The 22,997-nt window shown below is 38.2% G+C and overlaps 1 protein-coding gene across 4 annotated transcripts in view; it reads left to right on the top strand.

Annotated features, from left to right (window-relative positions):
* Positions 1-439: 439 nt before the first annotated feature.
* The window catches only part of sh3rf2 (SH3 domain containing ring finger 2), a 65,376-nt gene continuing 42,818 nt past the window's right edge, over positions 440-22,997 (top strand). The window contains exons 1-4 of one of the 4 annotated variants that reach the window (XM_062045855.1): positions 440-637; positions 846-974; positions 7,333-7,727; positions 21,979-22,245. In XM_062045855.1, coding sequence (XP_061901839.1) covers positions 7,389-7,727; positions 21,979-22,245 — 606 coding nt within the window. In that variant the 5' untranslated portion in view covers positions 440-637; positions 846-974; positions 7,333-7,388. The other 3 variants (XM_062045856.1, XM_062045854.1, XM_062045857.1) reach the window with 3 other exon arrangements.

The raw sequence follows: 22,997 nt of genomic DNA, 5'->3' as shown, positions 1-22,997 counted from the left end.
TAGCTCGCTGTAGTGCAGGATAAAAGAGCAATAAGGTGCAGATATAAATAAATAGATTTCATTACTGCACAGATAAATATATTGCACTTTTGCACATGCATCCAAGTTTATGTATGTATGTTATATTGTCTTTATATTCCAGCGAGTTACCCCGTTTTTGGGGGGGAATTGAGGGGATTATTATGATGCGTTCAAGAGTTTTATGGTCTGAGGGAAGAAGCTGTTACAGAACATTGTTTTAACTTTTAACTTTACCATGCAGCATATTAGCAATTTGGGGAAGTAAACAATTCAAGATATGACAGAATTGCAATGACATTATGTACAAACAAATAATAAAGCCCCTCCCTGGAAAATAATATTTTCAAAAAATAATAAAGGAAAGGATGGTTAGCCTGCAGGTGATGCAAGGAGGCTGCATGGTCAGTAAACGCACCAGCAGAGGGAGACCATGACATATAACAAGACTGTCAACACTGTCATTTATATATTTATAGAAAATACTTGCTCAATATTTAATTGGAATTGAGAATGTGCTCATCTGAAGACATTTATTTAAACAACTAATCCAAAGTGTTTTAAGACATCAACCGTGTTTTTTGTGATGCGGTCACAGCTGAGAGAATGCGGAAATGAGGTAACATTAGCAAATCTTAAATAAGTAAACAGTCCTTTCGCCCTGTCTGCTTAATTACCTGCTTGGCAAATGCTTTCTTGGCCCATTAAGGGTTAAAGTCGGCGGTGTAGTGAAATTCGACACAGTTCCTGTTGAGCGCGACGGGCGCTAGCGGGGCCGCATTGTTACCTGTTGCCTTCAAACCTTTGTAGTTTCCACGCTCTTTCAGGTGCGTCCTGGTCGCCATTAGCCTCCGCTGAGTGTCACGCAGGACGTCATGGCGGCGGCGGCGGCGGAGGAGAAGAAGAAGGGCTCTTTCGTACAGTTGGAGTTTGTTTGGCAGCCTGTAGACGACCGTGTAAGTTGTCCACAAACGCTGATTTACCTGAGGTAACGTTTCACTCTCACTATGAATGTCAGATTAGCTGACGTGTTGTGGCAGCCCATGTGAGCATGTCACTAGTATTCAAACATTAGCTACTTTTAAATGATACAGATGACATAATTGGTGTTACAGAAGGCGTTTAAACTATTATTTTTTTACGAGGTAGACTGCATTTTTTTGTTGCCTCTAAGGCAGTGGTTCTTAACCTTGTTGGAGGTACCGAACCCCACCAGTTTCATATGCGCATTCACAGAACCCTCCTTTTTTTTCAAATTCAAGATAAAGTTATTATATGTTTTTGGTAACACTTTAGTATGGGGAGCATATTTTAAGTAACAAAGGCTTAATTTACAGTTTTTTGGACACTAGGGGAACATAATCTAAGTAACAAATACTTAATTTAGAGTTATTTGGTTAGGGTTCGGGTTAGAGCAGGGGTCCCCAACCACCGGTCCGTGGATCGATTGGTACCGGTGTTGTACCTAAATCTGTTACCCATCGGAATTTGTAACTCCAGGGGGCGATGTTCCCATGGCGTTTGTTTGATGGTTAAACGGCAAGCCCAAAGAGGAGGAGAAGAAGAACGCTTGCGTAAATGGCGTAAACTATCCTTAATGCTGAAACATCAGTTGTCAGAATTTCAGCATTAATACATTACACATATTCTGGAAATCAATGACTTACTTTCATTATAGTATGAGTCCATTGTATCAGCTGTTGATTCTCTCTCACACACATACATTTTCCGGATTAATTAATTCATTTATTAATGCTGAAATTTTGACAACTGACGTTTCAGCATTAAGGATAGTTTACGCCATTTACACGATACAATGGACTTTTACTATAATGAAAGTAAGTCATTGATTTCCAGAATATGTCTATATTACTATAATAATACTATCCTTAATGCTGAAACGTCAGTTGTCAGAATTTCAGCATTAAGGATAGTTTACGCCATTCACGCAAGCGTTCTTCTTCTCCTCCTCTTTGGGCTTGCCGTTTAACCATCAAACAAACGCCATGGGAACATCGCCCCCTGGAGTTACAAATTCCGATGGGTAACAGATTTCGGTACAACACCGGGCCGCACAAGAAAAGAAAATCAACATAAAAAACACAAGACACACTTACAATTAGTGCACCTACATTATATATCAATTAGGGCTGCAACTAACGATTCATTTAATAATTAATCTGTCGATTATTACTTCGATTAATCGATTAATAATCGGATAAAAGAGACAAACTACATTTCTATCCTTTCCAGTATTTTATTGAAAAAAAAAACTGCATACTGGCACCATGTTCTGGACATTGGGGGTGCAGCATACACTAATAATAACACAGAAATGTAACTCATAAGATCAGAACTGAATCAGATATTGTACACGTTTCTGTTGTGAATAATAAAGGATTCATTTTAGGCTGCCTCTGAATAATAGCATGAAATATTCCAGCACCTTCATAACGTTTAGTTATACTAAAGCGTCACTCAAATCTAAATATATTTATATAGCTTTATCGGGCCTGGCTACATTGATCCATTATGAAAAGAACCTGAGATATTTCTGTCCGTTACGTTTATTTCGAAATTGGTAACCGTGCGTTTTCTCTCTCAAAACGGAGTCAAATGTGCCGGAGACCCATTATCAGCCCCGCGTTGCAACAAAGGCATAACGTTAACGTTACTCACAAAAAAGCTGAAATCATGAATGCCTGTTGCCACTATGGACTTAAAAAGTTACGTACCGTGAGTTCTTCCCTTCATCCATGGCTCCAACATGTTTCCTCTTCAGGTGCTCCTGAAGCAATGTTGTACTTCCGTGCCATTTTGCAGGAAACGGTCTTCTTTGAAGTCTTTAAAGTAAAGTGTTCCCACACTTTTGACGACTTAGGTCGTACACTTTTCTCAAACAAACCTCAAGATGTTTTTCCGTTGAACTATCTGTACTGTTTTCCTGCGCCATTTTTCGAACGTTTCCAGCAAAGGAGACGGCGTCGTCACGTGAGCTGCACATGACCTTATCATTGGCTAGCTTACGCCACCTCATGAGACGTAGCCTCAGCGCCGCCCTGGCGCTGTTTTGTACTGTTTTTGTACTTATTTTGATTATTGTTTCTCAGCTGTTTGTAAATGTTGCAGTTTATAAATAAAGGTTTATAAAAAATAAAATAAAATAAAAAGCTTCCGCGCATGCATAGCATAGTTCCAACGAATCGATGACTAAATTAATCGCCAACTATTTTGATAATCGATTTTAATCGATTAGTTGTTGCAGCCCTAATGTCAATATAGATCAATACAGTCTGCGATGAGATGGCGACTTGTCCAGGGTGTACCCCGCCTTCCGCCCGATTGTAGCTGAGATAGGCTCCAGCGACCCCGAAGGGAATAAGCGGTAGGAAATGGATGGATGGATGGATCAATACAGTCTGCAGGGATACAATCCGTAAGCACACATGATTGTATACCCCCGGTCCGTGTGACAAATTTTCAAGCGTTGACCGGTCCGCGGTTCCAAAAAGGTTGGGGACTACTGGGTTAGAGAGTTAGGGCCAGGGTTAGAGGGTTAGGGTTATAATAAGGCCATGCCGAATAAGGCATTAATAAGTACTTAATAATGTGAAGTGAATGATATTTGTATAGCGCTTTTTCTCTAGTGAGTCAAAGCGCTTTACATAGTGAAACCCAATATCTAAGTTACATTTAAACCAGTCCGCGGTTCCAAAAAGGTTGGGGACCACTGGGTTAGGGCCAGTGTTAGAGCATACTTGCCAACCTTGAGACCTCCAATATCGGGAGGTGGGGGGGGCGGGGGGGTGGTTATTTACAGCTAGAATTCACCAACTCGAGTATTTCCTATATATATATATATATATATATATATATATATATATATATATATATATTTTTTTTTTTTAATTTTATTTACATTAAAAAAAAAATTAAAAAAAAACAACTTGAATTTCAGTGTTCCAGTGGCTATCCATTAGATGGCAGTATTGTCCTGTTTAACTTCTCCGTTCATGATGAGTATATCATTTCGGCCGCCATGTCTGTAATTTCCTCGATCTTCTGCTTCGTCTCCTTGTTGTGTGCGCAGTTGTGCACTCTATAAAAGCCCTAGATGTTATGACGTCTTTGGGCAGGCAAGCTGTTTATTTTGTGGGAAAGCGGACGTGAGAACAGGCTGTCCCCACTCAGTCTCAGGTCCGCATTGAGCTGGAGGGGGCGTGGCCTCCAGCTCCGGCTGAATACCGGGAGTTTGTCAGGAGAAAATCTCTGCCGGGAGGTTGTCGGGAGAGGCGCTGAATATCGGGATTCTCCCGCTAAAAACGGGAGGGTTGGCAAGTATGGGTTAGAGGGCTAGGGTTATAATAAGGCCATGCCGAATAAGGCATTAGTAAGTACTTAATAATGTGAAGTGAAGTGAATGATATTTATATAGCGCTTTTATTGTAGTGACTCAAAGCGCTTTACATAGTGAAACCCAATATCTAAGTTACATTTAAACCAGTGTGGGTGGCACTGGGAGCAGGTGGGTAAAGTGTCTTGCCCAATGACACAACGGCAGTGACTAGGATGGCGGAAGCAGGGATCGAACCTGGAACCCTCAAGTTGCTGGCACGGCCACTCTACCAACCGAGCTATACCGCCCGTTATGACTAGTTAAGAGCCAATATGTTACTAATTTGCATGTTAATAAGCAACTCATTAATGGTGAATATGTTCCCCATACTAAAGTGTTACCATGTTTTTTTACTGGTGCACAAAATGAACCGTGCATGAACATCACCTTGTTCAAACAACAAAACCAACACAGTGCATGAACTCACAACAAATTACACACCTGCAAATCAGTCTGACTTCTGCTGTTGCCGTATCCTTAATACGCCGATAGGGAGAAGTTTTTATTTACACGATGAGTCGGGTGTGTCTTGATCTCCGCCGAACCCCGGAGCCCGACTCACCGAACCCCTAGGGTTCGATCGAACCCAGGTTAAGAACCACTGCTCTAAGGCCATGTCCACACGAACACGGAGAGTTTCAAAAACACATATTTGGGGTTAAAACCGTGTTACAAAAACGATCAATTAGACTGATACATAATGTTGGATAAAGAGAACATACAAACACTTTATTTAGTGAGTCAAAAATATTAAAGTTAGATGATTTGGTAAAATTGCAAACAGCTAAAATTATGTACAAAGCAAACTATAACCTGCTACCAAAGAATGTACAACCATTCTTCTCAACTAAAGAGGAGAAATATAACCTTAGAGGAAAATCTAATTTAAAACATTTGTATGCACGTGCAACACTTAGAACCTTTTAGCATATCAGTATGTGGAATTAAATTATGGAATGGATTAAGTAAAGAAGTTAAACATTGTACTGATATGATCCAGTTTAAGAGCTTGTTCAAATTAATAGTGCTTACAAAGAAGAATAATTATGAGAAACACTTTCAACCTTATTGAAAATAAGATATTCTTTATCTCAGTATGTTAAGAATGACTGACTCAATTATATATTACAAAACTGTTGTATTACTCATTCATGGATGTCATTTTGCTATTAAAAAAAAAAAAGTCAGTAAATGAATGTATATATTTGTAAACGCTCTGAAGTGGGAAAGGGGTAGGAATAAATAAGCTTTGCTTCTTCCTACTCCTTTTCGGACATGATGTAAAGTGAAATGATAGGAAATTGTGCGATGTATTATGCTGTAAGTGTGTTCATGTTCGAAATAAACTAAAGAAAGAAAGAAAACAATCTCCATCCACACAAGTGTAGTTTCAAAACTTTTTTTTTGTTTAGTTTTTTTTATTTTATAAACCTTTATTTATTATATGCAACAAATCAATACAATCAAGAAATAATAAAACAAGTACAGAAATAATACAAAAACAGTACAAAACAGCGCCAGGGGGTTGTAAACTCAATAAAGTAACTAAAATAGAATGCAAAATATATATATATATATATATATGTAACAAAATGTAAAGCCATAGGCTCACACAAGTTCCATAAATAATCCAAATTTGGAACACAGCATCTAAGTTTTCACAGCGTTTTGGTTGTTAGAGGTAGAAAGTGTCTTAGAGTTCTAATTCTTTTTTTAAAGGCACAAAAAACAGGTCGGGTATTGAAAAACTTACATTTATGACAAAACTGTCTATGTCTACACACATTGATTGATTGAGAAGTTTATTGACATCTTAAAGAATCGAATCCATGTAATGCTTTATAAAGGCAAATGGATGGCACAAAAAGCCAAAAGGCTTGTTACACAAACACATACACCTGCTGTCGTGCACATTTTGTCCAATCAGAAGCCTGAAAAAAGCAGCAATATCTGACTTGGTGGCATTACACCTCCTATTATGTTTATTTTGATCGACTTTAGGCTCACAATGACATGTACATTGTCTTTAAAACCAGCCTGCACGTACACAGAGCCCTGGGAACATTATTAAAGAGCGCATGCACGCCTGTGCTGCTGAAACACAACACTCATAGAATCAACACATGTTCAGCAACATGGTGATGAATTACATCATGTGCAGTAAAGTGTACATTATTTCTAAAATCAACACGCACTAACGAGCCAAAGAAACCCTTTTGCATGTTTAAGGGAATTATAAAGCGTTTAATCGTGGATTTAGTGATATGGTAAATGTGTAATTAAGTGTATATTGTCTTTAACATCAGTACACACTACAAGGAGGACGCTACATTAAAGTTGCTTGGTCACTTTTTACTACAAAAATAAAAGCAACACTTTACTTCATGATTTGTCGTTAAACAAGGACTAAAAACATAAGATAATGTTGCACCTTTTGTTATGACACACAGCAAAAAGTCTTGCCTGTCAAAGTTGTCTCATCAGGTGGAGGTTCCACAGCCATCATATCCAAAACAGCTGACTGTCATTAGCGCCGGCAGGAGTGTCGCAAAACCCATTTTGATTTGTCTTTTTTATTAATGTTGATTGAAAAGAGCAGCATGTTTACGTTCAAACATACAGTAAGTCCTCTTACAGTGTGTTTAAAGCCAGCAAGGCAGTGTTGTTGAGTTTGGAAATAACAGCGTACAACCGTGACATCATCACAAGTCTCCGTTTGTGCCGTGTACACGCATACACTAAGCGGAGAGTTTTGGAACTCTACACTTTGGCCAGCGTTTGTAAAAGTCTGCATTTTTAAATGACAAAAGTATGCGTCTGCGTGTGGAAAAGAGGCCTAAATGCAGAGATAAGTAAGCGTTTATTAAGTATCTGTGTTCGTGTGGACATGGCCTAATATCCTTCCACTTACCTTGCAGCATGGTGGATTAGGTGTGTGAGGAGCTCCATTCCCTAACACAATAAAAAAAAAAAAATGGAGGACCCATCCCTGACGGCCCTCCTGGAATGCCCCCTGTGTTCGGAGCAGCTGGACGGGTCCGCCAAGGTGCTGCCCTGCCAGCACACGTTCTGTAAGGCCTGTTTGCAGAGGCAGGAGGCGGCACACTCGCAGCTGTTCTGCCCGGAGTGCAGAACCCCTGTCAGGGTGAGGACGGTGGAGGAGCTCCCTGAGAACATCCTGCTAATGCGACTCCTGGAGGGGCTGCAGGGGTCAGCGGGGCAAGGCCGGAACACGCATTACGCTGTGCCCTTTGCCAGGAGAAGCGGGGCTGTCAGGGAAGGTCATCACAGAGAACATCAAGACCACAAAGAGGTGAGTGTGCGTCTCTCTGCATCAGTGTTGGAGTCAAGTCAACTGGGTAGTTTACAGTGTTTAGGTACTCTGACTTTGCTGCACCTACAAACTCACTAAAAGTCCATAAAACACTTCAACAAATCACTATTTATCTTAGGGGTCGGCAACCCGAAATGTTGAAGGAGCCATATTTAATTTCAGTTCAGTTCAGTTCGAGTTTATTTCGAACATGCATACGATACAATGTAATACATCACACAATCCTAGTTGTTTCATTACAGCACACCCGAAAAGGAGTAGGAAGGAGCAGAGCTTATTTAATCCTACCCCTTTTCATACCTTGGCAATTTTATCCAATTTCCTTGTTCTCTGTAACAGAACAGTGAACACATAAATAATATACCATAGTAAGCAAACAAATATTAAATACATAAATAATCTTTGTCTCAATAAAGAAAAAAGGGGTCCAGATGTTCATCATAATTCTTCTTCTGTGTACTTTGTGAACACTTGTAGTTTGAACAAAATGAGACACATTTTTACAACATTGGAAAGATACATTAGCAACACGGAGGCTTCCCAGAGGGTGAGATAACTCCTGGAAATTACTGGCTTAGAATGGCTAAAGGTGCTCCGGCCCGGCTGCACCAAATGATAATATAAATACATTTAATAAACAAATAAGGCAACAAGAGAAGTATCCCACACTTCTCTTTTGTAAAGTAAATTTGTACAGCCGATATGGGCATCTACATCAACTATATGATTTGCCTGAGAAGCTACACAGGACAAAAAAAAAAAAGAATGGCTAAAGAAATAGACGTGCTTGTCCAAGAAAACAGCAGGCTGTCTTCTTCTAATGGATTTATCACAATCTTTGCAAGCCGGATAACGTTTGCTGTGGTCTGGAACAACATGGCACACAAACAGCTATCAGAAATGCAGCCAATATTACAAACAGTGTGTCATGAGAAATATAGATTAAATACACAGAGGAAATAAGTAAAGGAAATTTAAATTAGCTCAAATATACCTAAAAACAAGGCATAATGATGCAATATCTACATACAGCTAGCCTAAAGAGCATGTTAGCATTGATTAGCTTGCAGTGATGCAGTGACCAAATATGTCTGATTCACACTCCACACAAGTCAATAACATCAACATAGCTCACCTTTGTGTATTAACTCACTGCATAAAACATTTGGTGGACAAAATGAGACAAAGGAGTGGTATAAAACAGTGGTCCCCAACCATCGGGCCGCGGCCCGGTACCGGTCCGTGGATCGATTGGTACCGAGCCGCACACAAAAATGTTTTATTTATTTTTATTAAATCTACATAAAAAACAAAAGATACACTTACAATTAGTGCGCCAACCCAAAAAACCTCCCTCCCCCATTTACACTCATTCACACTCATTCGCACAAATGGGTTGTTTCTTTCTGTTATTAATATTTCTGGTTCCTACATTATATATCAATATAGATCAATACAGTCTGCAGGGATAAGCACACATGATTGTATTTTTGTATGACAAAAAAAATAAAACAACCATACTGCCCCCACCCCGATCTGTGGGACAAATTTTCAAGCGTTTACCGGTCCGCAGTTACAAAAAGGTTGGGGACCACTGGTATAAAACACATATTTCTGTGGCAGCATCAGATAAAGTGTACATTTAAACAAACTACGGTGAGTTCTAGGACTGCCAAAATTAGTAGGACAAAACGGTGCTCGCCAAATAGTCTCATCAGTGAAGCATGTTTAATTAAAACCGTAGGATTGCTAACAATTAATAAGGTTTGTGTCATGTTTGTCCTTCTAAAGAAACCATTTTAAAACAAAAAAAATCTGATTTCATACATTTTCGAAAAAGCTCCAGGGAGCCACTAGGGCGATGCTAAAGAGCCGCAGGCGGCTCTAGAGCCACGGGTTGCAGACCCCCGATTTAGGTCATCCGCTCTTTAAGGTAATTACTGTATAGCTATAGATTAGGGATGTCATGATTAATTTTAACAATGATTCAATTCAAGTCAGAATTTGTGGTTGCTGATACGATTCAGGGACTAAATTATTGTTTTATAATTATACGATTCAGTGTGTTGAAATCGATTCAGTAACTTCTTAGCAAACAAATAAATCAACCAGTCTGACTGTGAAATACATACTGGATGCTGGACACTGCAGGTGAGGTTTTCTATATTCCTGGTATTACTTGTAAGGGAATTGGATACAAATGAATGATGGAAGTAAACAACAATGAGTTGCCAATGCATTCACATCTTATTTGAATAAAGTGCGAAAAACTCTTTAGGTTGACCGGCAGATTTTATAAGAAGTTTAACATCTTTTATGATAACGACGTTAAACGTTATTGAAGTCTGTCTGCCTGTCTGACACCATCGCCATCAGTCGGCCAAACAAGAATGGCGGATAGCTACGATAGCAGAGAACAGTCACAGCAAATACAAACAACACAATAACATAACACAATGACACATAACACAACATCTATAAGCCAAAACTAGAATACAAAGACGGAACAGAAGTGACAGTGGACACATTTTGAAGACTCACCAACTTCCTGAGACGGAAAGTTGAAAACGGTGCAATGAAACGAAGTTGGAAAGGTGAAATGTGACCATTTTTTCAGTTGTAAATAACTTCTTCTTTTTTTTTATTTAGTTTTTTAATAATACTAATTTGCTTTGTTCTGGAAGTTGGTCCGTCACCGTATTTTGCTTTGTTAACTTCTGTCGTGTCCATCGCATCCTTTGTGGCTTAAATTTGTGTTGCGTATTTGCATTATTGGGTTGTGGCTTTTGCAATCGTGCTGTGGCTGAAAATTGTAGTTTTGTAATTTATGATGTTGTCTTGTTACATTTGCGTTGCCTTTGTTGTCAGCCAACCACGCTAGCCTCCATTCTTGTTTTGCCTACTGATGGCGATGACATAGCAGACGGGCAGACAGACTTGAAAAATGTTTAACGTCCTTATGTGCCGATTTAAATCCAATGTCCTCCTTTTTCCAGTATCGATAAGATTTATCAATTATCTTCTAAAACAATGTGGGATTGATACCTCTTTTATGGACGGAAAAACTTGCCGTACACAGATCGATGGAGTTAAATCTAAGGAAAATTAAATTGAGATAACAATGGATCGATTAATCATTACACCCCTACTGTCTATGAATTATCTGCATTTGGTAACATCAATGTACCCCTAATTTACAGCGATAATGAAATCTGGCCTCAATGTGAATGGAAAAATTTCAATTAAAATATACATATATTTTTAAAACTTAACAACAACAAAATACTACCTTAATTGGTTCTGTAACAGAGCTCTTAAATCAAGACATTTGTATCTTAAATCCATGTCGCCTATTGAAATGAATTGAAATCAATTTAAAGGCCTACTTAAACCCACTACTACCGACCACGCAGTCTGATAGTTTATATATCAATGATGAAATCTTAACATTGCAACACATGCCAATACGGCCGGGTTAACTTATAAAGTGCAATTTTAAATTTCCCGCTAAACTTCCGGTTGAAAACGTCTATGTATGATGAAGTATGCGCGTGACGTCAATCGTTGAAACGGAAGTATTCGGACGCCATTGAATCCAATACAAAAAGCTCTGTTTTCATCTCAAAATTCCACAGTATTCTGGACATCTGTGTTGGTGAATCTTTTGCAATTTGTTTAATGAACAATGAAGACTGCAAAGAAGAAAGTTGTAGGTGGGATCGGTGTATTAGCGGCGGACTACAGCAACACAACCAGGAGGACTTTGAGATGGATAGCAGACGCGCTAGCCGCCGAACTCACCTTAACTTCCTCCGTCTCCGGGCAGCTGACCGCATCTGTGATCGGGTGAAGTCCTTCGTCGCACCGTCGATCGCTGGAACGCAGGTGAGCACGGGTGTTGATGAGCAGATGAGGGCTGGCTGGCGTAGGTGGATAGCTAATGTTTTTAGCATAGCTATGTGAGTTAGCTTCAATGGCGTCGTTAGCAACAGCATTGTTAACCTTCGCCAGGCTGGAAAGCATTAACCGTGTATTTACAGGTCCATGGTTTCATAGTATTGTTGATTTTCTATCTATCCTTCCAGTCAGGGGTTTATTTATTTTGTTTCTATATGCAGTTAAGCACGATGCTATCACGTTAGCTCTGTAGCTAAAGTGTTTCGCCGATGTATTGTCGTGGAGATAAAAGTCACTGTGAATGTCCATTTCGCGTTCTCGACTCTCATTTTCAAGAGGATATAGTATCCGAGGTGGTTTAAAATACAAATCCGTGATCCACAATAGAAAAAGGAGAGAGTGTGGAATCCAATGAGCCAGCTTGTACCTAAGTTACGGTCAGAGCGAAAAAAGATATGTCTTGCGCTGCATTCTAGTCCTTCACTCTAACATTGCTCATCCACGATCCTTTCATCCTCGCTCAAATTAATGGGGTAATCGTCGCTTTCTCAGTCCGAATCGCTCTAGCTGCATTGAAAACAATGGGGAAATGTGAGGAGCCTTTCAACCTTTGTATAGGATTCAATGTGTCCGCATACTTCCGTTTCAACGATTGACGTCACGCGCATACGTCATCATACATAGACATTTTCAACCGGAAGTTTAGCGGGAAATTTAAAATTGCACTTTATAAGTTAACCCGGCCGTATTGGCATGTGTTGCAATGTTAAGATTTCATCATTGATATATAAACTATCAGACTGCGTGGTCGGTAGTAGTGGGTTTCAGTAGGCCTTTAAAAGCATAAAACAATTAGCTTAGAGACAGCTCTTATCTCAAAATACTCTTAAGTTGGGACCACTCTTAAGTTGAGGTTCCACTGTGTAATTATACTTCTATTTGTTGCTGGTACTAGATTCCACAATTAACCCAAACTAATTCCCTAATGACATATGTGGAATAGGAATAGGAATACCTGCAAGCATGCTTGTACTATAATTATCCTCAAAGTTTTATAATCATTAGGCAAGGCAAGGCAACTTTATTTGTATAGCGCTTTTCATACACAAGGCAGACTCAAAGTGCTTCACAGACAACAAAGTGAAATGAAAGAAAATAAAAGCAAAACTAAAATGCAGACAATAAAAATAAAAACAGTGCAGACGTTAAAAGTTAAAAGATTAAAAGATTTAGCTGAAAGCTAAGGTGAACATAAAAGTCTTCAGTCTAGTTTTAAAAGTAGTCAGAGTTGGGGAAAGTCTGACATCTTCAGGAAGTTTATTCCATTAGACAAATGGTCAATGACTTACAGCCAATTAGTTGCCAAGTTCCACCTGTGTCCCTGCAAAGACGTTTTGGTTGACGACAGCCATGTTTTTTTAACCAATCTTGCTCAGATTAGTCTCTTTGAAGGACATACCAAATTCTGTAGCGATCACTCCAAAGTTACAGCAGATGTTTTGTAGAGCGTATTATTTGAGATGTTTCTGTGTTATGGGTCAAACTTTGGAGTTTAATCACAGCGCCACCATTTTGTCTTTTGGAATATTCAACTAAAACATTTCCTACTTCTCAGCAGTGTGGAATGCAGCATTAGTACAATTTCTCAGCCTTCTCAAATGCAGCGTAAGTCACCTGACTTGTTGTTGTCTCCGGCACACCTCCTTTTGTGGGTCCTAAATTGTTCTGACATTCTGCCACCGTACTTGGCGTCTTTTGTAATTTTCGCTCAATAGTGACAATATACTTTGAACAAGAAGTCATTCTACATGACACTCGTTTGCAGAATGTTCTCCATGACAGATGAGTATTTCATATTAGGCCACATTTTAAGTGAACACCTGTGCATAGCCCTCTGCTATGTATGAATGTGTGTGATTGCTTCAAACGCTGATCTTGTTCACCACTAAGTGGGTTTATTCACGCACAGGCCTGAGGAGCTGTGTAAGGTTACGTGACGCATCCCAGTCAGAAAGTGATCTGAACTATCAAATTATCTGTTTGAGGCAAAATGCATCCTGAGTCTCAAAGGATGAGGTTTCTTTAAACCAGTTTGCACGATGAAGCCTTTCCTCGACCTCTGACAGTGGCTGACTTGAATACAGTCTCAAAGTAAAAGATACATTTTAGTTATTTTTGAAGGGGAGGAATAGTTTCAGAACTGTTTGCAACTTGCTCCCGGTTACATTTTACTATGTTGACAAAACACATTGGAAAGTGATCGCCTTCCAAGCAGCCGCGTAAAGGTCCCCAACATTCCATTTAAACAAGGATGACCTATTTTAATGATCTGAAATATTGACGGACATTACATTCCTACCTTACCGCTACCATCAGTCCTAACGGGGTGTAAGGGTACCATAATTGAGGTTTTAACATCACAGTTCGGTTGATTTTCTGCACAGCAAAGAAAAACAATGCAAAACACAAAACTGCTTTGCCTTTGTGCAAGAAGTTAAATGATTTATAAAACTCAGCAAATAAACTTTAAGTTGTTTGGGGGGCGGGAGGTAATTCTTCAGTAAACACAATTCCCATATTTAAAATGTAGATTTAGTGGTGAGCCACTTTCATACTGTTTGTGCATTGACTATGCTAAAACCAACTAAAATGTTTATCAGTGTACTATATTATAAGCCGTGTGTTTTAGATTCCCGTGTATCATTTTCTTTCACTTTAGACTTTCAGGGGTCGCCTCAGATTTAATCGCATGAGCTGTTCGGTCTTAGCTTTTTAATGTTTTGTTTCATTTGCACTTGGTCGGGATTAGGGCTGCAACAACTAATCGATTAAATTGATTAAAATCGATTATAAAAATAGTTGCCGATTAATTTAGTCATCGATTCATTGGATCTATGCTATGCGCATGCGCAGAGGCTTTTAAAAAAAAAAAAAAAAGTTTTTTGTTTTGTTTTTTTTGTTGTTTTTAAATAAACCTTTATTTATAAACTACAACATGTACAAACAGCTGAGAAACAATAATCAAAATAAGTATGGTGCCAGTATGCTGTTTTTTTTCAATAAAATACTGGAAAGGATAGAAATGTAGTTTGTCTCTTTTATCCGATTATTAATCGAAGTAATAATCGACAGATTAATCGATTATCAAATGAATCGTTAGTTGCAGCCCTAGTCGGGATTAGAACCTATGACCTCTGCCATGAAAGGCAAAAGCATGGACATTTACACCACCAGTGATATCGATATGTTATATTTTAGCTGATTAATATTAAAATATTCATAAGTGGAGGGTCAAATCAATATAAAACAATCTGTTGACTGAAAAGGGCCCTCAGGCTGGTCTTTAGACACCACTGGTCTACAGTGTCTTTTTTTTGTTTTGCTTTATTTTTTTAAGAAAATGCAAAGATGCAAACAAGTGCAGCAGTAACAATTTTGCACTGTTCAAACTATATTCCTTTTTATCATCTATACTAAGGAGATGTGTTGCACTGTGTGAGGAAAATGGTTGTCACACCAGATACGGACTGCTTTTCTGACCCCTCCAGTCCTCTAATAAAGTAAAACTGCACATTTCAGAGTGGCCTTTTATCATTGGCAGCCTACGGCACACTAATACATATTTAGACAGATTTGTGAACAATATTTGAGAGGAATAGGTCTTTTGTGTATACAGTAAACGTTTTTGTCATGAAAAATGGGAGCAAAAACAAAAGTGTTGTTGTTCAGTATATGTGTGTAGGTAAATGTGTATATGTATATTGTGTGTGTGTATATGTATATATGCTGAGTGCTGCATGTTCTATGCACCGAAAAACAGTAAATGCCGTATTACTTCATATATACGTCAGCAACATAAGTAGCAACCTTTTATACATATGAATAATTAAATATAAACAATATATAATAATACTATAGGTTACAATACATTAATAATACATAAATAAGGGACAACCGATAGAAGATGTATGTATGTATGGCAGTGTTTCCCATAAACTGCCAAGATACCTGTGGCGGTGGGGGCGTGGCTATGGGCGTGGTCACCATGACATCATCGAGTAATTTGCATAATTTACTACAATGATTTGATTTTTTCTAAAAAGGCTCAAAAAATGTATACTTACTAATTAATAATAACAGTTTTGTTTTAAACGTCCATCCATCCATCCATTTTACAATATAATTACAACACTTTATGTACATATTTATATACAGATTTTAACAATGAGTTATTCACTGAAATATATTTATTAATTGTGGTTCTTACAAAAAATATATCTTATAAAATATAAAAGCTAAAATGTCTCAAAGCTCTGCCCCTTTAATTAGCGCATACTAAATAATTTAACTTTAGCCTACTACTACAACCATATTATTTACCAGCAACATAAAGTGAAACAGAGGCAGAGGTGTCCTGCCACAGTCAGTAACAAATAAACAGAAAACAGTAGTGGTGGTAGATAGACACAGAGCTTCATCAAACATCTGATCCACTGAACAAAGAGCTCCAAAAATCTTGAACTTTAGACTGCCATCAGTTTTACTCCCTACACTTAACCATGTGTTTCCTACTGCCTGCAGACTTTGCACCCTTTGTTATAAACACATGTTGTGTTTCTAATATAAATACATTTAATAAAGTCAAATACAAATAAGGCAGCAAGAGAAGTATCCTACACTTCTCTTTTGTAAAGTAAATCTGAACAGCCGATATGGGCATCTACATCAACTATATGATTTGCCTGAGAAGCTGGAGAGGACGAAAAAATAAAAAATTATTTTTTTTATTTTTATTTTTGTATTTGTGGCGGACGTAATTCTTTCGTGGCGGGCCGCCACAAATAAATGAATGTGTGGGAAACCCTGTATGGTGTAGCTTGTGATGAGTAGTACATTTTGTAAACCTGTCATGCTACATATCTTCGTTAAGATAGATGTGGATAGGCGCACTGGTCGGTAGTACACACTGATTGGTATACAACGGTAAACCATCTCGGCTGAAGGGCTAAACTAAGTTAGAGGGTACTAGTAGTCTCAAAGGGCTATTGTATAGGGGACATCGGCCCTGAAGTGCACAAAGACTGGAATGGCAGAAAAATGACCGTTTTCAAGTCAATGGCTTTGAGGGCAGGGCACTAAAGTGTGTGGCACATCCAAGGGGCACTCTCTTGACGAAAAAGAGTTGTGGCCAGCCACCATAGACGAAATAGAAGCCCCATCATGTACTTACCCATAATTAACAATGAATTCATAAATGATGTAAGGAACCGAATGGAGAGGTTCGGCCCTCTGCAACAACTCCAGGCCTTAACTCCAGGGAAGAAGAGAATGACTTCTCGACAAGTAGGCTACAGACCAATCAAGATATGTATCTATGCTTTATAGATTATACCAAAGCTTTTTTATAGATTCAAGCATTACAAAATGATTGAATGTCTGTAAGAAATCGGCATACATTGGAAAGACCTACAAATCATTCCAACATGTATTGGAAACAAACAGCCGTCACAAAAACTGATTGGGGAGCGACAGAAACATTTAATATTAAAAAAGGAGTAAGACGAGGTTGTGTATTGTCACCAAGTCTGTTTAATTCATATACCAAAGATTTTTGTGGAGAAGTCGAGGGTATGGCAGGGTTATCTATAGGAGGTCTCAACATAAACATACGATATGCTGATGATACATCCTTGTTAGCAGTAAACACAAATAACCTCCAACAAGTACTAACTGTACGGAATGATAAAGGTAAACTATATGGAATTCAAATGAATGTAGAAAAAACAAAGCAATGGTAATGAGCAAAAAGCAGCCAGTTCCTCAAATGATCCTTACAATAGATGGCAGACCTTTGGAACAGGTATTAAATATGGTATATCTTGGTCAGATGCAGTTTGAAAATTTAATAAATGATAATGATTTTTTTTTTTTAAACTGATATTGCTAGGAAATCATATGAAAATATATCAAAATTATTTCAAATAAAAAAATAAAGAAAGGAAAACAATGATAAAATGCAATGTTTGGTCTACCCTGCTGTATGCATCTGAGACATGGACTTTAACTAAAACTTCATCAGAGAAATTAGAAGCATTTGATCTCTGGTTATACAGAAGAATGTTAAAAGCCTCATTGACAGATTTTAAAACCAACACTCAAATTTTTTAAACTGAAGAATTGTAATAAACTACTACTAAACACAATTAAAACACTGAAAGTAAAATATATTGGTCATATACTCGGGAAAGATGGTATACAAAGACAGCTTTTAGGAGGAAAAGTGGATGGAAACAGAGGAAGAGGGAGGCCCAGAGCAACATGGATTACTTTCTGACGTGAATGCGTCAGAAAGGCACAGGATCAAGAGAAATGGCGTTCTGTTGTATTAAACCTGCTAACTGCAGACGAAACATGACAATGATGAATATAATAATACACAAAATAATACTTAAAGATGCATAAATAATCCATTTGTAATCGAATCGTGTGGTGCCCAAAGATTCACACCTCACAGCCCAGACGTTAAAATTATGATACAAACAATAGACACTGTACACGATAGACTACGATATGTATCGTAATATTGCACAGCACTATCGGCTTCTCCTTGGCACAATATCACTAGCCATGAATTCTGCTCGACTGAACTGTTATCTTCTGCCTGGATCAAGATCTTCTCCGTAGGGTTCGTATTTTGCCTGGTTTTAGGGCTTCTGGAGTTGCATTGCAACACCGAATGAAGACATCCTCCCCCCTGTACGCGGCTGTAACTCTGAACATGTGATTTAGAACATTTAGAATTGCATGCATTGATTTGACAACCTTTGCTGCACACAAGAAAGATAATCTAAAACACAAAAGTTCCATGTCTAAATAAAAAGAAACTACTGCTTTTTGAACCCGACAGCAAAACATTCTGTTTTAGTATGGCTTTTTTAATGTGAATGTTTTCTAATTTCCACTAACACTGGTCATAACAATGATTCATCCATCATTAGGAATGAATCAGCACTGTGGAACGGTTTGCGGAGTGATTGCGTCTTGAAGAATTTGAGGCAAAATGAAGTGTATTACTTGGTTGCTGTTATTTTAGTCTCATCTTGTTTGTTTCAATGCAATAAGAATTGTATTGAAAGGCATGATGGGTACTTCAGTGTGTTGAAGTTATGTCTTTTTCAGTTTGTCTTTATCGAGGTGCTGGGAACACAAAGAACAGCCCTCCAATTGTAAAACACTTAATATTCAGGGCATTCAAAAGTTGAGTTGTAAATCCTTAACTTCGGTTCAGTAAGAGTTCAAAAAGCCCAGCCGAGTTCAGAAGTTTATGATCGCAGTACTATTTAGACGCATCACACAAGCAGCAGTTCAGTGCTGTTATATAATCTCTCAATCAAGCCCGGCGTCACACAATTTAATTTTAGTGTTGTTGATCCTAAAATAACATCAACCTGGCGATGCAAAACAAGCTTTGGCCTGGCAAGAAGGAAGCAAATGACTGAGTTGTTCTTTTTAAGTTGTGTTCAAATGCTGCAAACAAAAAATTGGTCCATCTGGAGAATAATTCCTCTGCAGTATTATCTTGTCAAAACAGGCATTGCACTCAAGTAAACGTCACTGATATATAAATAGGTTTTTACAAAAATAACAATGATTCATCACAACGGTATGATACAGTGATGTTGGGGAAAAAAACATGTTTCTTATACACAAGTTGTTGAGATACACTAACAAGGAGAGCAAGTTTTACAATGAATGTCAGGTAATGAATGACAGAACTATATTGTATCAAACGGGGAAACACTTTTTTTTGACTATACAAGCTACATTAGAGAGGTACATTTTAGGGGCCTTCCCAATACAACTTTTTCACATTTGATACGATACCATTATTGCAGCCTTGAGTATTGGCCGATATTGATATCAATCCGATACAATATCATCAAATCAAACCTATTGTATTATTTAATATGTACGGTAATCCGGGTCTCTGCCAGTTCCAACAAGTCAAATTTAAGACTTTTTAATTAATCAAATTTAAGGCTCATTTTACATTCATACTGGCAATAAAATAGAATGGTTTTGGTTAATTTCCGGTTCAGTAAGGGAAATAAATGTATAACATAATGTGGGGGATACATATTGTGCATTAAAGCTGCCAAAAGCAATCCAATGTAGGTCAATCTACTGTTTTGTGAGCTATATAAGCTTTTTACTATTTGGTCAGCGGTCCCTAACCACCGGTCTGGGGACCGGTATCTGTCCGTGACGCATTTGCTATTGGGCCGCACAGAAACATTAAATAACTTTTAAATGACCGCATTTTCTCCACCTTACTTTCGCCTGTCCCGCTAATAGGATAACGCATGAGATTCGTTTGCAAAAATACAAGCCCACAAGCTGGTGAAAATGAGTAAAAAACAAGTCTTTGGTGAGCTTTTTTGTGAAGGGAAAAAGACCAAGGCCACTACAAATACAGCGTTATGGTGAGTTGTATTTTTCATGCACTTAGTTTTTCTGTATTTATCTACTTCATGTGAAAGGCCTGGCTGGGAAAATAAGGCCTACATTAAACTGGTCCCTAGTACACAAAAGGTTGGGGACCCTTGTTATAGGTGATAAAGCAAATCAAATCTAATACTATATCTCATTAATAACCAATTCTATGTTACAATCAGCTGTGGACCAGTAAAAAACAAGCTGTGGTCCAAAAATGGTGCCTGGGCCGCAATTTGGATAGTCCTGGTTTACATTTTTTCTTTTTAAAGAACGTGCATGTGCAACAAGAAGATTTTAGGGTACTAATTATTTTATGTTTCGTAAAGTTCCTTATTACCTGAAGTTCAGCATTAACAGTTCCAACTTGTGATGATGTTCATCTCTAGTAAACAATGATTGATATAATCACTGTATAGGAGCCTGGAATCAACTGCTTATAACACAGAATAACAACAAATATCAAACACTTTTGATCCATGCCGGGGAAATCTGATGCACATTTTTTGGTTGACGTTGGACCAATATCAATATGGGATCGGTACGCGGTAGTAATTATGCAGTACAGTTTTAGAACCACCCCTCTGTATGCTACACTGTTAATTTAAAATATAGTTATTATCTTCAGGATAATGTTGAATCAAATGTGTATCAAAGCAAAAAGATTAACATTTGAGGCCGCCCCAGTCGTGGTAGAGAATTTGTAAATAACGTGATTTATAATTGTAGTCCCACAGGGTTTGGCCCTAGTCTGCCATGTCTGGTTGTAGAGATGGTTTAGGTTTTTCTAAATATACTGATTTCAAATTATTTTTATAAAACTTTCAAAGATTACTGTGACTGTACATCTAAAGGCAGCTATATACTGTATGATTTGGAAAAAATCACCCTATCAGTGTTGAACATATTAAAAGAACAAAATAACTTTTGTTTTTCTTTTTTCGTTTAATACAACCTTTGGTGTGGTTTTGCATTCTTATTTGTTATTATGTCAAGCAGATTTTCTATGCATAGCAGCGGCAGTTGATGTGAATGTGACAACGTCTAAAAAATTACGATGGTTAGCTGTACAAAAAGAAAATACAGATAGCCGTTTAATTTGTCCAGACTCTTAACAGCCTTCCCGGACCGACCCAATTAGGAATTAGTTCCATAAAATACCGGTACTCTGTACACATCCCTCGTCTTGAGGAATTGTTTTTGATACTCTTAAACAACCCCTGATATACTCTGTAAGAAAAATCTAACTCAACATGACCATAGTGTTTAAGCTCGAATGTCAGTTTTGTAAGCTCCTTGTACAGTATTGAACTGAACTGCTTCCATTTTTTAGACATTTAAAATAACAATCTTTGTAATGGAAAGTACCAAATGATTTAAGATTCTAAATATTGCTGTGGTCGAAGGTTATTTTGGGGCGACAAGGCTCATGAGGTAGAGTAGTCGTCTCTGAACCTGATGGTTGCTGGTTCGTCTTCAGTTGACTGGTGAGCATGTCGAAGTATCCTTGGGCAAGATACTGAAATCCCCATTTACATTATTTTGTCTGTAATATTTAACCCACCTCACATAGGGGGCTGAAGCAACCATCTGCATCAGTTTTTTGGGTTCATCACATATTGACACTGTAAATGTTTAGGACTTTGTAGGTTTAATGTTCTCTTTATTTGTTTTTTTTTTATAAATACTGGGTCAAATTGTTATTTCAAATGTTTTGGACAACATTTTTAGCTGCATCTTTCACATTCTGGAAGTACACTTACTGGCAAGACATTGCCATGTGTATGTAAATCCATGACAGCTCAACTTAATTCATTCATGGCCTTTTTTTGTTTTTCAGTTGTCTAGGAGAGCTTCAATGCGCAGCCTACAAGGAGATGCACCAGGAGAGCTGGTCCTTGCGCCCGCTAACGGCATCACGCTGAAACACAGCGCCAACGGGGATTGGCACTATAGACACAACAGCGACACCGGTAGCGCATCCATCAGCCAGATGCCTCAAACGATAGCCCCCCAGCAGTCGCTGGCTCTATGCCGAGCACTTTGTGACTTTAGTCCCACCGAGATGAAAGTGGAGAACAGTGATTATTGTCTCAGCTTCCGAAAGGTACGTCGATCACAGAGGATGGTACTGTACATTTTTGAAAGTGCGAAAAGTGATGCATTCTAAGCTTGTTAACACTGCAGTGTCTCAGAAAACAGAGCACACACCTCATCTTCAGCAAGCATTTTATTACAGTATATCTTTAGGGACAATTCTATACAAATTAAACTTGGATATACTTAAGGGTAGTCAGTGTACTGCTTTTTTAGTGGTATGCATTTACTATGCACTGAAAATGTGTCTAAATAACTGGCACACAAGCGAATCGCAAGATACTGTAAACGTGTCTTGCCTATAGTTGAGCTTGATGCTGGCAGCTTCACGGTCTAAGGCTACATAAGTGCTGCCAGCACTGGGGAGCCGGAGTCAATTGAGAGAAACTAATTCCAACATATTTGCAAGTCATTACACACTGCAGTTAATGTTTCCAAAACATGCATTTTATCTGCATTTCTTCAATAATTGATACTGTTGCCAAGAAAGGCAACAGTTTCTACAGAGTAATAAAAGAAAAAAGTATACAAATAAATCTTACAAAAAATGTAATTTTGTTGCCTGGGTGGACATGTGAATGGTCCAATTTTATCATGGTTATCATTATCAATGTATTGTTGAAAGTGTCCAAAAGTACTAATGCACTCACTTAAATCTTTTAACCAAGTTTTATAAAAATTTGCATCCATAAGCAGACACACAATATATTTTTCCTGGCAGAAGAAACATTACGGGACTGCATGACAAAAATGGTAGCGCGG

The sequence above is a fragment of the Entelurus aequoreus genome, linkage group LG04 (assembly GCF_033978785.1).
Source record: "Entelurus aequoreus isolate RoL-2023_Sb linkage group LG04, RoL_Eaeq_v1.1, whole genome shotgun sequence".
NCBI lineage: Eukaryota > Metazoa > Chordata > Actinopteri > Syngnathiformes > Syngnathidae > Entelurus > Entelurus aequoreus.
The sequence above is the reverse complement of the archived record's forward strand: the minus strand, read 5'-3'. Positions and strand labels throughout refer to the sequence as shown.